At 35.0% G+C, this 17,498-nt stretch overlaps 1 protein-coding gene across 1 annotated transcript in view; it reads left to right on the top strand.

Moving 5' to 3' along the window:
• Positions 1-14,516, top strand: part of LOC129231541 (nucleolar protein 4-like) — a 63,963-nt gene extending 49,447 nt beyond the window's left edge. Inside the window, exon 9 of the mRNA XM_054865883.1 lies at positions 14,341-14,516. Coding sequence (XP_054721858.1) covers positions 14,341-14,516 — 176 coding nt within the window. The remainder of the gene's footprint in view (positions 1-14,340) is intronic.
• The last annotated feature ends 2,982 nt before the right edge of the window (positions 14,517-17,498 follow it).

Genomic DNA, 17,498 nt, shown 5'->3' with positions numbered 1-17,498 from the left:
CAAATGAGGTCTTACCAAACTTCTATATAATGGCAGAAAAACTTCTTTAGATTTGTTTGAAATAGATCTACTGATAAACCCAAGCATCTTATTGGCTTTGTTACTAGCTATGCTGCACTGTTGGCTAAACTTTAAGTCCTGACTTATTAAAACGCCCAAATCAGTAACTTTTTCAATGTTTTTCAAATTACTGAGTAACGTCTGAAAGACGTCCCAATAGCTCAATTCGTAGATTTATTATATACAGTGACTGATGCGTTTTGAAAATGAATGAGAACAAATACACGAGAAAGAAATAATTTCTTTTGCGGTAGCGGTATTATAGTTTTGCGCTATATTTAAATTAATCGCTTTATAATTATTTTCTAAATTTATAGCAGAAGCTATTTTTGAGACGGGTGATCTGTTTTTACAAACCTTGAATCTAACTAGCTGACTTCACTTTTGTTTTAATGTGACAATATTTCCTTTGGGGCGTAAAATTTCATATCGTTTCATTTTTAAAATCAATACATTTTGGTTTAGTTCATTGTTCACACAATACTTGGCATAGCAAAAAAAGTAATTTATTGCAGTATTGCAGTCGTTGAAGCTTACAGTTAAGTTTTAGGTGAAAGTAAATTCAGTGGAATATTTTATTGAGTCTTATTGTTGTCATGTTTCTACGAATGTTTCAGTATACTGATACTGTACATATTCACCTCAATTTCAAGGAAATAGTACAATTACAAATCTTTTTGTTACGGTTTTATCATCACAGGCAGTTTACTCCTCTCATATACTACACTGTAAAAAAATTCCGAAACGTTACTGAATATTGTCGTGTAACGTTCCGGGATTTCAGTGGTTTTTATCCACTTTCTGGAAAAATCAAGTATCAATGTCAAAAAGTTTCCTGAATTGCTAATAGTCGCACGAAATCAGACTTCTCATTGCAGTAAAAAATATTTTTAGCTCCCAGTTTAAAGATTAACTAAGCGTATTTATAAAGTGTATCGGTTATAGTTCGGTTGCGGCCAGTCCAAACTGATAAAGCATCCAAAGGGCGCAAATCAGTCTATGGACTACGTTGTTCTGCAAGAATTGCAGGCGAGTAAAATCATTGTCACGTGACTGCAATTCTGTCTTAGCTTTGGCCATGCTTACGATACTGCTTTTGGAGCTTTCCTGAAATACGCAGGATAGTGCCAAGTTGTTGTATTATATCACCCTAATTTTACTCTGAACTTCCACAGACACGACTGGCTTTAAACAGGAAGACTTCTGAATATTTCAGGAGGTTACTGAATTTTAGCGGAAAACGTTCCAGGCTTTTGTAAAATATGTAACTGGAAGAAATTGGGCACATCAGCTGCCCATTATTTTCCAGGAACGTTTCTAAATCGTTTTTACAGTGTAGATAATGTCATGTTGACACTGTGAGAAAAAAAGAAAACCGTAAAATTAAAAAAAAAACAATAATACTTTTAGATTTCAATGAAAACTATTTATCGAAGACGTAGCTCATAGGTAAAATTGCACTCAAGGCAGTGTTATTCACTGCATCAAGCAGTAGGCAAAGGTGGATCACCTCCTGTTATATTTGGTAAATAACCGACAAATATCGAAAAACCTTTATCAGTTACGTCCATCGCAGACAAAACTTGAAATTTAACAACATTAGGGAGATTTATGGATTAACTCCTAAGAAATATTCATATGCTGGCATCAAGAGAGAAAATCTGCAGGTGTTGAGAGAAATCTATCTAAATTATGGGGGAATTGCGCTGGGAGAAATGACACTTGTATTTCCAAGAAACGAATCCCTTGCAAAAACCTGTTTTCCAAATCTAAAACTGTTTTCTCTTTTTACCATATTATATCACTGCAAACTGATTCTTTAGGCTCTAATAAGAGTAAATATTGACATGGACAGTAGTTGGTCTATTATCTTCTTTTGAAGAGTAGTGAACGCGCGCTACGATGACAGAACTATGTGCAAATTCATAAATCGCTTATGTTTGTGAGTCTTTTTACTTTTTGGTTAGTTCTCTATCAAAGCATGAAAATGAAGATGACTTGTAGGTGATTTCCATGCCTCTACGTAGCGCATCAGCATTATTTTACTGCCCGTGAAGTAAATAAGAGTTTTGACTTGTTCCTCTGTACCAGGGGCAAACAAGAGTGGGTTCCGCAAAAGGACGCCAATCTTGAGTCTAAAAGGGCGAACACATTCGAGGGCGGAACAAAGAAAAGAAAAAAAAGAATCCACATTTAAGTTCGTGAACTCAGCGCGCGAAAGAAAAAAAAAGGGGGGGGGGGGGTAAAAAAAGGGAGGCGCACGAGTGTGAGGGCGTGAAAAAAAAACCCGAAGGCGCACATGTACGAGGGCGTAAAAAGACCGTAGGTGCGCAAATTCGACGGCACAGAAAAAAACCCGAAGGCGCACAGGTTCGGAGGGGGGGGGGGGCAAAAAAAAAAGAAACACTGATTTGAGGGTGTAAGGGCGCACCGGCCCACTGCCCGATGGACCGATGGGCCAGTCCGCACCAGCTTTGTATACATAGCTGCCAGAGGAGACATTATTTCAAACGTTTTTACAAGCGTATTTCGCGCATTGAAAATCGCATTAATGCCTCAAAAAAAAATTTTTTATTGCGGTTTTCTTTTTTCCCTTATTATCAGAATGGCATTATGTAATGTACTTTTCTTTGAATATTCTTCTAATTGGACTGCCTGCGTACTCCTACATACTGACTGTGATACTAAAACTAACAAAAGGTTCTGTAATTGTACTATTTCCTTGAGATGGAGGTGAAAATGTACAGCGTCACTGTACTGAAATATTCGTGACAGCATGACATCAATGAGATCCAACAATATAACTCATTGAGTTTAGATTCACTGAAAACTCAATTGTAAGCTTCAACGACTGCGATACTGCAATGAACTACTTTTTTTGGTATGCCAACACACTTGCAAGACATAGGGGAGGGTGACCTAAAGCTGGTAGCCCTTCTTATGCTCCCCCCCCCCCATGGTGTGTATGCGGCGATGCATACATATGTCGTCTTTACATGATCATCCCTGAGTTTTAATCAGTCCTAGCGAAGAAACAGTGAAGTGGCATGGCGCAACCAGGATTAAAATAAATAAATAAATAAAATATTCATTAAAAAAAAAATTTTTGTAACTTGTGATTTGTCGAAGACCAGCAAATGTTTTTGATTGTCAATAATATTACGTTATTCTGAAACCATCCACCTACTAACTACGATAGTCATTTCGTTTGTTTCTTTTTAAAATTTAAGGTTATAATTTTTGAAATAAAAAACGTGTCTCCAGACAAAGCGGGTATAGGATTTAATCATATATTTATTTATAATTCCTTGACTCGTGTGCTGACTTAGATTTTCTATTTCAGTAGAATAAGTATAACTTTAAAAAGTTATTTTTTAGGATGGCAACTAATTATTCTATTAATTAAATCAGTTATTTCTTTCTGTTTCATAAACACATGTGCAGACTTTAAATCGGATAAGTGTAACTTTTTAATACATTTTTTATAACGGCAGGTAGCTGGTCAGTTATTTTAATCATTTATAACTTCATATTTGATTGGCAAATGTACCAAATCACAATTAGTTAAGCTTACCCGGTTTGGGCTCTCTGGTAGGGCAAAGCGGGTTTTTCAAATGTTTGTAAAGTTTGATAATAAATAAATATTGGGTTTGAAATTTTACGAAAATCACTTTTTATTTTGAAGTTCAAGAATTCTCCTGGGAAATAAAGACGAAATTGTTCCGATAAAAATCCAAAAACTACAATTTTTGAGAGTTCTTCAAATACCTACCCGCTTTGAGCCACCCTCCCCTATTGCACACCCTCTGTACCCCTTCCTCAAAAAATAAATGTACGCATTTTGCTGTTGTAGAAGAATGTAGAAAATACGTTTTAGACATAAAAGTATTTTATTTTAAGTTAAATTAGAAACGCAATCTTCAGGTAACCTTTTTGTCGAAAATTACAAATAAAAAATGCTTAAATTCATATTATCAACCAAAAAATAATAATAACAATAAACCTTAAACTTTCTTCTTTGGAATGGTAAATTACACTTTCAGTTTTAATTTAAATATCTACATTAATAGCATCTCTTGCTTTTACTGAAAAATCCTTTTATCAATTCATGTTTTTCACCAGAAAAAAACTGCTTGTCATGTTTTTTTTTTCTTATTAAAATAATGTTAAGTTATGTAAATTTCAAACATCTATCTATTAAATCCTCTTACTATTATCAACATTTATGTGAAGTTTCGGACAGCTTACATAATTTCTGGGTCAGACACAAAATTATTACATTTATTAAAGATGTACTGTACAAATGCATACAGATTTGGCTTCGTGAGTGACAGAAAATGAATTTTTTTCAAAAGTTTGTGGGGCTGTAAAATCCAAGTCCTACCACACAAGAAAGAACAAATGCACATACGATTTTTTGTGGTCCCTTGAAAGTCGTTAAACAGAGAGCCAACTGTAATTACTTTTTTGTATACACATTTAAGTACACCAAATTTTATCGAAATTCCAGAACATGTCAGGCTGAATCCCCGTGGCACCTTAAAGCAAACATTCGTTAGAGATAACCTGGGTTAAGGCTTCTACTTAGGGGGAAATTTAGTTCCAAAATTGTCGGGAGAAAAAAAAATGTTTTAGTACAAAAGCCTTATTGCAGAAACCTGGTGTCCAAGCTTTAGATGTGTTGCCTGATTGATGTTTGATTATTTTATTCTGTAGATGATGACCGTTTAATTAATACAAATTAAAATCAAATACGGTGTGAAAATGAGGTTTATTACAGTAAACATTTCCCGATACATTTTTGTTGAATTTGTGAACAAAGTTATCTTTCTAGATTCACCTTAAGTGACATTTTACTCAACATCAATTGTTTTACGACATAGCAACCAACGAATATTATAACGTATTTATAAATACTAGAAACGAGATTGGATGCAATTTTGTCTTGGAACCAAAATGTCGGATAAGTCAGCCTGTCCTTTTTCAAGGGGCTCTAACCGGGGGTAGTTTCCCAGTCGTCAACATGAAACTGGTTTATGTTTAAGTGTCACATGTCATATCGTCACACCTCCGGATACTGATGGAATTACCAATCTTTTTTTTTTTTTTTGTAACTCGAGTAGCATTTACCAGTATAAACCAGTGATCGATATTAAATTATCGCACCAAGGACCTGTCACGTGTGTAAATAAACAAAGTGATAGTTTTTTACAGAACTTTTCTTGCGATTCCGAAAGGGATTTTCAATCTGATAGAATACTTCCTCACAGCGAAAACGATTCAGAAACGTTCCTGGAAAATAATGAGCAGCTAATGTGCACATTTTCTGCCAGTAACATATCTTGCAAAAACCAAGAACGTTTTCCGCTAAAAGTCAGTAATTTTCCTGAAATTACCCTTGAACCTTTCTGAAGAATTTGGAAATTTCCCTAGTTAAAGCAAGTTTGTTGGAACCTTCAAGAGAAATTGGTAGGTTAAATGTAGTTGATTAGAACCTTCTAGAGTTACTAAGAAAGCTCCAGAAGCATCAATGGCCAAAGCTAAGGAAGAGTTGCAGTTCTTGCCTTGCAAAGCTGCAGCAGCTATCCAGAGACTTATTCGCTCTCATTGGGAGCTTAGTCGATCTGGACGGACCGTAATGAAACTTAAGCTGACATAATTATTGATCACGCTCAGTCAATCATTAAACCAATAGCTAAAAATATTTTTCACAACAGTGAAAAGTCTGCATTTGTGTAACTTGTCGCAATCCAGGAAACTTTTTTGCAAAGATACTTCAATTTATGGGGAAATAGATGAAAATTCGTGAATCCCAAAACGTTCCACAGAAATAATGAGTGACGTTTTGGAATGTTTTTAGTTCTCTGAAGTTGTTACCACGTGGTCGCAAGAATTTTGAAAAAAAAAAAAAAAAAAAAAGAAGCTTACCAGGAAACCATACGTTGTTGTTGTGTGCCAGCTAGGCTGGCAATTTGGGGTGCGCTGCTTCACTTTTCCAACTGCACCGTAATTTGGTGTGAAGTCCGACTTCTGCAGTACATACATGCCATAAGGACCCGTTTATAGGGTAGGCAACCATTCACAGCATAACAACACATTCACACAAAGAAGGGGCAAGGACAGGAGAGAGAAAGTACGTCCATGCCCGAGCCGGGATTCGAACCCGGACCTTCCTGTCACAGTCAGACTTCTCTGACCACGAGACAAGGCAGGCGGCAACCATCCGATAGGGTAATAATATATATATTTTTTAAACCATAGCGAAACATGTCTCTACATGCGTTAACTATTTACCCTCGTATCCCCGTTATAGAAACATAAAGTCTTAAAGTGTGCCTAAATTTGAAGAAAAATCGCATAATTTAGTGAGTTTCGGTGAGTAATGGGAGACATTTTTCACTTTTTGCAGATGAATGTCCTACCATATGCAGACAGTGAGATAGTCGGTACGAAATCGGTACGACCTTTAAATTCTCTCCAGGTCTTGAAATTTGGCGCTTTACAAAAAAAAAAAAAAAATGAGCAGACTTTACGACCTTACATCTCGATAAAAGAGACACGAAGGCAAATATAAACTTTTCTCATTATTACACTATATGTGTGGTTCCTTGCTTAGAAACAGGATCGGGACATCAGTTTCAATATCATATATGTCAGACTTGCATTAAGACAGGAAGAAGACACGTCTGTGTGTCTATGGTAAAAATTGAAAATCTATGGCAAAGCAAAATCCATGATTATTAGATCGCATAATTTCTGAAAATTCTCAGAATTTTGATTCATTTGTAATTTTTTTTCTTTCGTAACTATTTCGTAAGCAAATTAGGTAACTATACTAATATAAATAGCAAAAAAAAAAAAATGTCCCAATACATATTCATTTTTCCTGATGAAACATGATGTGGCTCAAATATTTGAGTACAAAAAATTTTTAAACCAGAGACATTTGAACTTTTGCATGAAAAAGATTTTTAACTTTTCATTTGGAATTCGAAATGCTTATAATTGGATGCGACGGGAGGAGGATATTTTGGAACATAACACAGCAAAAACAATTCAGTAACGTTCCTGGAAAATAATGGACAGTTGATGTGCACAGTTTCTGTAAATAACGTATTTTGCGGGGGAAAAAACCAGAAATGTTTTCCGCTAAAATTTAGTAACCTTCCTGAAATAATCCTGGACTCACCCCCTTTCTGTAGAATTTAGTAATTTCCTCGGTTCAAGCCAGTCGTGTCTCTGGAACCTTCAAAAGAGTATTCAGATTGGTTTAATATCATAGCTTGACTCCTTTCTGCGTTGCCAAGAAAGCTCCTAAAAAAACTATGGCAAACATGGCCATAGCTAAGACAGATTTGCAAGCAAGAACCATGAATTAAGCTCGCCGGCATTTTTTGCAAAGCTACGGAATCTAGAGACTTATTCGCTCTTATTGAAAGCTTAGTCATGCAGAACGAAGCACAATCGAGCTGAATTCAGTACACTTATTAAATACGCTCAGTTAATCTTTATGCTAGTAGCTAAACATATTTTTCACAACAGTGAGAAGTCTGCATTCGTGCAACTTGGAGCAATTCAGGAAGCTTTTTGAGAAAGATATTTGGTTTTCTCAGGAAGGGGATAAAAACCTGTGAAATCCCAAAACATTCCACGAAAATTATTAATTGCATTTGGAGTTCTTTGCAGTGAATAGTAACTCTATGCATGCCTCACAAAGTGGTATAAGGGGGGGGGGGGGAGTGGTATTGGTATGAGAATCGTAGGTCGAACTGCCTTACATAGGAATTTAAGTACAGTAACCCCTTTTTATATTTCACCTGTCGGGAGACTACAAAAAAAAAAAAAAGCGCTACATATCCGAAAACGAGGTCATTAAATGTAATGATGCATTTAGAGTACAAGTAAATGATGTGTGCACCTGCACTAATATCGGTTACTATCATTTCAGAGCAACTCTCTTAGTACAAACAACTGAAGAAAACTAGCTTACAGATTGCTCTTAACTTACACGAAAATGAATTTAAAATATTTCTATTGTCTTGGTGAAATAAAATTCGAAGTCGCATTTTAAACTGTAGCGATCTTAGATAAAGATAAAACACACCAGATATGCTCATTGTTTGAAATAAGAATAAATTACTTTTCTCAGAAATATAATATTTTTACTTAAGTTGTCTCGAAATTTAAGCAAAGCTTTGCTTATCCTTATTTTTCGGGCAGCAATGAAAGAGAGCGATGTATCCAAATGAGCTATATAATGAAGCGCCAAATTATATCCATTCTGTTTTGGTGAAATAAGAATTTTAAATAGCAGCTTAAACTGGAGGGAATTTAGATGAATGGAAAACGTACCAGTTTTTTAGCTGATTAAAAAAAGATAAAGCTACTTTTCATATAAAATGCAGTATTGTTACTGCAGTTGTCTTAGATATGAAGTTTTAACTATCTTTCATTTCTGGGAAATCAGTCAAAACTCCCGATGCTTTCGAATGAGGAATAGGGTAGGCCGACTAACGAGTGGAGCATTTAAGCGCAATTTCATTTTCAAACATTCATAACATCGTTTGGCACATGAGAGTTAATCATTGCTAAATGTAAAAACTTAAAAAGGAAAAAGAAAGAGAGAATCTTTAAGGTTCTGCGTCATGTTGGGGGAGGGGGGGGGGGGGGACGTGAAATGATAAAAAAGCCAGACTTAGTAAAGGAAAACCCCCAACCAGTGGACAATTACGATATTTTCTAGTCATTTTCTTTTTAGGAAGGTATAGAAAGATGTTACTTCTGCTAATTCATCAGAGAAAAAAGTTCTGAAACCTCATTTTTAAAATTAACTATCAAACTGCTCACTGGGGGGGGGGGAGGGGTGTACAGATTGGGACGAACACACATCATCATACCTACAAGGGCTAAAAGGATTTCCCCGATTAAAGGAAGCGTGAACACCCCTGAATCGCTTATGGAACCTTTCACAACCATATACGTCTATAGACGTCGTGGAATCTTGTATAAGATCTGGTTCGGTGGCACCCATTGCCTGCTTAATTTGCCACCCCCAAGTCGCTGACTAGGTAGGTACAGATCTTGCCAAGCATCCGTACAGGCCTGTCATTTAGGCGATCAGGGGGGGGGGGTCAATTGACCTCCTTCACCCCCCTAATAATATGATGAAATCCAGAAGGGGTCGATTGACTCCAACTGTATTTTAGAAAGATAATGAAATTAGATTCTTTTAACGTATTTTATTGTTTTTTTCCTATAAAATTAATTGAACACAAACCCTTTGCTCCCCCCTCCCCCCGGAAAAATTTTAAGGAACCTTATTCGTAAAAAAGGCACTGGGTATGGTAATTTTCTAAACGTTTTATATGTTTCTTATAAGTTCTGCAAGTAGATGAGCATGAAGGGAAAAGCCGTCTAAATGACTCCTTATCTTAAGGAGTCATTTAGACGGCTAGCACCACGATCCTTAAAAATGATGTGGAACGCCATTTCTGTACCGTTATTTCGCAAAACTGTGCTCTTATATGCATGTATTTGATTTTTCTGGGAACGTAAGGATTATCCTACTAATATCTGCCAAACACTAAACTCTTTTGTATAAAAAAAACCACCCTAAAATAAAATAAGTAATTCAATATCTTTACTGAACATTATAGTCCTATCCATAATTGGGATTTAACAGTTGTGTACATAGCACCCCCGCGACCCCCACGGTGTAGAGGGGTGCATGCTCCGAAAGAAACAACCCTCTGTTAAAATTAAAAAACAAATTTCGTATCGGGGGGGGGGGCGCTCTTATAAACCTTGCAAATAGCATCTGTCTGTCGAAAACAGCGTGAGGCTTACATGTTGATAGAATTTTACAAGTTGCGGCGATGGTTTGAAAACTATTATTATAAAGAATAATGTTAACGCCTCTGCAAGTGTATTTCACGCATTAAAAATCGGAAATAAGCCACAAAAAATTACTCAAGCGTATTTTCGCTCTTTGTATTAAAAATCAAAATCAATCATCGAAGAAAAGGGGGGAAAAAGATTGGAAATTTTTTTAAAACATTACATTTGGAGTGTTATGGACTCCACTTCTCAAAAAAATGTCAAGGAGTATTTTCAACCGACAGGAAAAAATACCTAGCTGTGTCTTCTGCTTGATTATTGGCTGCAATGTGCTTCCAACCAAGGTTGCCAAACGTCCCGGATTTTAAGGGCGTATTTTGAGACGTTGTTCCGTGCCCCGTTGAACTTTTTGATACGTGGCGACAAGAGTGTCGTATTCTTGCCTCGTAACAGATACTGTTGTGGAAACATTAGCGTAAGTACAAATGCTATGTTCTGTGTGCTCATATGGGGCTGTCATTCACACACTTTGAAACGATTCCGAAACGTCACTGAAAATTTCCGTGAAAGTTTCGAGATTTCCCGGGTTTTTATCTGTTTTCCAGTAAAATCAAGTACATTTGCAAAAAAGTTTCCTGAATTGCTACAAGTTGCAAGAATGCAGACTTTTCATTTTTGTGAAAAATATTTTTAGGTACTGGTTTAAATATTGACTAAGCGCGTTTAATAAGCATATCGGCTTTAGTTTCATTACGGCCCGTCCAGATTGACTAATGCAACATTCACACTACGTCCGCACATCCGTCACCGACGTATGCTTTTCTCCCTAAAACCAGTTTTCGACCGGCGTTGCCATGACAGCAAGCCGTATTGTACGGAACCTGTCGACGGGACGAAAAGCCAGATTTCTGACGGTCCGTAGAGTTGGGCGTCGCATTGCATTAGTCTCTACGAGATGAGCCCGCTCTCTCTATTGGATGAGAGACTGACATGTGACTTTTTCGCGTTCCGCAAAGTATGAATGCTTCTCCCTTTTCGGAAAACGTTACTCTGTCCGCTTTACGTGGCGAACGTGATGTGCGGCCGCTGTTTGAATGTTGCGTAAGCCTCCAATAAGAGCTAATAAGTCCCTCGATGGCTCCAACTTTGCAAGGCAAGAATACTTCCAATGACAGCTAATAAGGCTCTCGATGGCTCCAGCTCTGCTAGGCAAGAACTACAGCCAAAAGGAGATGCTTAGATCTTACTTGCGATTCTACCTTAGCTCTGACCATGGATCCATTGATGCTTCTGGAGCTATTTTAGTGAGCCAGGAAAGTTCTAGTTAATTATATTAAACCGACCTAATTTCCCTTGAAGGTTCCAGACTGGCTTTAAACGGGGAGAATTTCAAATTCCTCAGAAAGGTTCAATGATAACAAATTCTTCAGAAAGTTTCAATAATAATTTCAGGAAGGTTACGGACTTTTAGCGGAACCTTTTTTGGTTTTTGCAGGATATGCTACTGGTGGAAATTGGGCACATTAGCTGCTCATTATTTTCCAGTAACGTTTCTGAATCGTTTTTTACAGTGCAGTGAACAGACACAAACTTGCACCATTGTATTAGAAGGTTGCAACATGCCCCTATAGCTTCGTCGAGCATGAACTGAATCCCAGAACACTAAGGAAAACAATATTGTTACAGTTGGCTCTTTGTCAAATTACCGAATTGATAGAAAGCGCAAAATTAGTCAAGGTTTCTCCTTATTTCCAAATTTATGTTAGTTAGTAAGCTTTGTCTGCTTTTAAACTAATGATTATCAGTTATTGAATACAAAAGAAAACTATTTTTTAAAATAATGGCACGAAATAAGTTTTATTTAGTTAATTAATTGGCTAATTGCTTGTGGCTATATGTTCAAAATGGTTACGGAGCTGTCAGTTTTATGACAGACAAAATTTTTCCAGGAACTGTTAATCTAATCAACACGATTTTGTAACAAGATATATCTGGGCAATTTTTTTCTTTTTTTTTCTTTTGCACTTCTTGGTACACATTAGTCATCAGGGTCACCGGAACCGAAGCACTCCGAGTCCACTTGCCGTTGCCATTGGTACCATTAACATCCCTACCAATGCCGCTAGTAGCTTGTCCCGTATTCGCAACTTTATAATTTGGCAACCTTGCTTCTAACACGAGTTTCGAGCTGTATAGTTTTTTTTTTTTTTTTTTTTTTAATGCCACAGAACTTTTAGATCGAGATGTATAATTCTCACAAAAATGGATTCGGCTAAAAATCAAATTAAAGAGAAGTTACCCAGTGTCAAACATAGTGTCTCACCGCACACTACTTTTATTCCGTTGAAATACCGAAATTACTTCCGGAGGGCGTGACATCAATACCACGAATTGCTCTCGCCTTGGCAAACATCAATAACACTTCCAATTTCTTTGAACACATCAGACAAGAAAAATTTTCTCCTTTACCTAAACACTGGGTAATGAATTCGCGCCCACAGTTTTCAACAACTCATACTATAATTATAGCTCTTCTCGTCCCTTTTTTTTTTACTTCCTTTTACAAAAAAGGAAGTATTGTGTTCGCGAAAAAAATTTTCACTCAAAAAACCGACCTTTTCCATTTGCTCATCTCCGAATGAATGTTGAATTTTCTTTTTCGACCCGACCACACACGTGCATATATACCTACACTGTAAAAACGATTCAGAAACGTTCCTGGAAAATAATGGGCAGCTGATGTGCCCAATATCTGCCCGTAACATATCTTGCAAATTCCAGGAATTTTTTCCGCTAAAATTCAGTAACCTTCCTGATATTATCCTGGAAGCCGTCTGAAAAATTCAGAAATTTTCCCGTTTAAAGCCAATCGTGCCAATGGAAATAATATCTTAGCATCATTCTGATTTATCAAAGAAGTTAAAAGAGCTTTATTGCAAACATGGCCAAAGCTATACCAGAATTGCAAGTAACAAGAATTTTACTTGCCTGCAAATCTTCCAAATCAATGCAGTCCACAATTTTTCGCTCCCTTTGGGAGCTTAACTTGCACGGACGGGCCTTACTTGAAGGAAAACCGATACACTTTATAAATACGCTCAGTTAATCTTTAAACTGGGAGCTAAAAATATTTTTCACAACAGTGAAAGGTATGCATTCTTGCGACTTGTAGCAATTCAGGAAACTTTTTGTCAAGAATACTTAAGTTTTCCAGGAAGTGGATAAAAACCATTAAAATCCCGAAACGTGACACGGAAATAAACAGTAACGTTTCGGAATTTTTTTACAGTGTAAGAACGTATAGACGTACGAAATATCCGTTGCATTAAACACAGCATCATGGACTGTGTTGCAGTCGTGCAATTAAATAAAGTTTTGAAAATTACAAAACATTAAGAAAGGACATTTCATTTAATAATAGAATTTGCATTGAAACAGTATTTTTAATTTTTGGTAGTAAATTTGCACCTTCAAAAAAATATGGAAATTTTTCATTTTTTTTTTTTCATGGGGAAAAATGAAAAATAAAATTTTTTTAAGAAGCATATGCTATTTAATTATAAAAAATATTTTTGATCTCAAGTGAATCAGTAAATAAAAGTTGAATGAATAAATAAAAAGATAATGAAACAATACCCGAATTAATTATTCGGTTATTTATTTATTTATTTAATTAATAAATAAATTAATAATTATCTGAAGGAAAATGAATGAGCGAGTAAGAGCATAAATAAATAAAAAAATAAGCAAATGAGTAAATAAGTGAATTACTAAATAAATAAATTAATTAATAAGTGTAAACGTAAGTATTATAGCAAATGATTAGAAGTGAATTAACGAAATAAACTATTTCATTTGGCTTCATCCACTTTGCAGCGGCATCCACTTTCAAAACCTCTGACTTCAATCATAACCAAAATATCGAAGTGAAAGAAATTTTACAATTTGCAAGGAAAAAAACACTTTGAACAGATGATGCTATTTTTGATAGACATGCTCCTTTGAAATAAATATATTTTCTTTTTACATTCACTTTAATAACTATTTCGCACACGAATAAAAATCTACTTGATAAAGAGGGAGTCAATTTAATAGGATTTTTCTGTTTTGTTACAGCTTTTTTAACTACTGGAAATAAGTGTATGAAGTAATAGGAGCTTAGCGAAAAAAAAGATGCTGTGGGTTCGGCCAAAGAGTAGTAAGATTACTAACCACGAACTAGCGTAATGACATTGAACCAAAGTCCCTTAGTTTGAACTGCCTCTGTAATTGATGTCATCGTTGCTCACTTTTTTTTAAAGTTAAGAAGACGATGTTTAGTGGTTGGCCAAAGAAAAAGTTGGTCAATTACATACAGATGTCTTATTTTTGAAGTTGAGCTGCCTCTTTAAATTGATGGTATTCCTCCTGTTTGTGCTTACCAGCTTTTTTCTTTATTTCCAGGTCCAACTGACTTGAGTATGAAAAAGAACAACAGCCCAAACAGTACCGCCAAACATTCCTTAAACCCTAGTGAAGTGATTGCAGTGAAGCAGTTAATAGCAGGATACCGGGAATCTGCTTCTTTTCTGCTAAGATCTGCGGATGAGTTGGAGCAGTTATTACTTCAACAAAACTGAGCAGCAATTCTTTTGTTGATATTTGACCTTGTGAGAATTTCACTGACGATATGACTTTCAGTAATTCAGTGGCGGAAAGACTGAACTAGTCACCCGAAGAGGGAAATTTTTAAAGATCAAATACTTTTTCTAGCAAGGCGAAAAAAATATTTTTAAATATACATCCTTTGAGCTTTGTGAATGTGATGAACTGTCGGCTGGTCCGATGATTTTTCTTTCATATATAACGTGGAGTATATCACCTTATTCAAGAATATTTATTTGATATGTCACACTTGAAAATGATATTTCACTGATGGAAAATGGCATGAGTTATAAATTTACTTCCATGTAAGACAAGTAACTATTCTTGATGGATTTAGTAATTTTTAACAACTATTACGTCTCGATTTTTCATTTTATATATTAAGTAAGTTATTGAAAACGAAAGTGTTTTCACTGATTTATTTATCATCTGTACCATAAATCTGATGACTTTACTTCTCATGATGAAATTATTACTTGCCACAAAAGAATTTTTTTCATATACTTTTATCATTTACTGAGACATGATAATCGAACTTATTTTGATGATAACTGAACTAGTCACCAAAGGCATTATCTTACCACCTTGTTTTTATAACACTACCTTATTGTTCGTCAATATGGAGGAAAGCCTAATATTTGATCAAAATATCATTAGTGATTGCATTTAATGCTTGATATGTTTAGATTAGGTAAAGGCAGCTAATAGCGTCTCACCAACCACACTTCAATTTCGTCACTGGATAAACATATGAAAAAAAAAATTGCCTTTCCCAGAACTTCGAACTTTCGACGCGCTGGATTTCTGTGAGTTATTTAACTGAGCTTTACCTTCAACAAGCACATCTGAACAAACGGATCTTTCAAATCTGTGACTTTTATTTAAACCTTTTTGAGCACTGTGCTAAAAGCGCATTTCAATACTTGGTTTTTACCACGTGCCAGTCTCTTCCTCTCTTTTTGCCTTTTTACATACGATAAAATGTAACTATTTTCTTCCGCCACTGAAGATACTAAAGAAGAATTATTGATGAGGATGACGTTAACGAAGAAGATAATGAAGTTTAAATCAAATCTCTTTCTATTTTTGGCCACTTATTTTTAGGCCTGTGTTTTTGTAATTGATTATTGGTGTCCAGTGTATCAAGTATCACACTTTTCTAAGCCTTTATGAGACTATTTTACTAAAGAATTCATAACGAAGATATATCATGAGCCAATCATTGGCAAATAATTCTTTTCAACTGTGTTTGTAGCATGTTAGAGCGTAATAGACACTGTCATCCATTTAGTATTTGTTTCGGCTGAACGCCTTGCGTCAGGGCTTTGGCTGGATCTTCCACTTTGTTTAAATTATGTTTCTATACCTTATCGTCTCCCAAAAAAGTTATACAAGCTTCCATTTTTTTAAATTAAGTCATGGATTATAAACTCTTCAACAATACCAACAGTAATGTAGTAACACAGTAGAATCTCGAAAACTCGGCCTAACGTTGACCGAAAAGTGGACGAGTTTGTTAAAATGTGGAATATGCGCGACAGGTTTTTTCCCTGTTGTGTTTCCGCCCTGATCGAATGGGGCCGAGTTTTCTGGAGATGCCGGGTTATCGATTGCCAAGTTCTGTACTAATGTAACAAAATAATATCTGGATGTCAAATTTCAGGTATTCATAAAAGTGATTGAAAAAATATAAACTCCAATTAAAATGCAGGCTAAGCACAAATTAGAAAAGTATTTTAGTTAAAATTATTCATAACAGTTAATTTAACTTTTGCCAATAATGAAACTAATTGTTTTATAGTTTTTTCATTTTATGATAAAAAATTTATGCAGTTATTCAAAATATTTGAAAAATAACTTTTGATCATGTTTGCGGCGAGTTAATAAGAGTTCATTATAAGCGTTTGCATACTTTAGTAAACAGAATAGGAATTACGCATTTAGAAAGTATAGTAAATGATATCAGTGTAAAGTAGCTTTATAAGACAAAAATTACCTTATATAAAACTTTTCATTTGACATGATCTTTAGTGAAGAGATGTTTTTTTTTCTGATTTGGAAAATCGACCTTACCAGCAAAACATTCTACATTTGAATAATTAATTTCTTTAAGGTTCTTTTGGGGAAGAAATTTTAAATTAATCCGATTGTGATGTAGTCCTAGCAGTTATGGTGAAACCATTGTTCAATAACAGCTAACGGTTCAATCAATGTCTAACTTCTAATAAATGCTATTTTTCGCCATCATTTGAATTTGCAGTCTATGTTTCTCATTCCTCGTCTTTTTAAATTAAATAACTTTCTTTTCATTAGCAAATAAAATCAAATTCTTCATTTCTATGTATAAATAAGGTTTTTAATATTTACATAAATGTAAATAATAATCTCTATTAACAATCGGATATGCAAAAAAAAAAAAAAAAAACACTCAGAAGTTTCCAGCTCTTCTATTTATTATTTTTTAAGCGTTGTCATTCCAAAAAAAATTAATGGCGTAGATTATAATTAAATAATGCAAAAAATATAAAATACTAATAAGGATAAACAATTGATAAATGATAAGTAAAAATCACAGCAGGCGATAAATTTACAAATAGCAGAAACAGCTTAGTTGCACCCTTTTCATAATGTTGGAAAACAACTAGTGTTTCAAAAACCATTCATGCGTTTCTTCTATTCTTCTTACAAGTATGCATATTGATGGACTCCATACTTTAACGATATATATCATATTTTACTTCGTGTTACGAGTTTTTTTCACTGCTATTCTAAATCAGATTGCTAATAATTTAGCCTTGTTTAAAACGTTATGTCCCCAACAGTTTTTCTTAAATTAATTGCAACAAGTCTTTATTGAACTCATTAATATTTCAAAAATGTGCAATCTTTATGATTTTATTTTTATATTAATTACTTTTGATTTTATATTAATTCCTTTGACCTAATTGGTTAAATTT

Source organism: Uloborus diversus, chromosome 10 (assembly GCF_026930045.1).
Source record: "Uloborus diversus isolate 005 chromosome 10, Udiv.v.3.1, whole genome shotgun sequence".
NCBI lineage: Eukaryota > Metazoa > Arthropoda > Arachnida > Araneae > Uloboridae > Uloborus > Uloborus diversus.
This window is presented reverse-complemented; position numbering and strand designations above follow the sequence as displayed.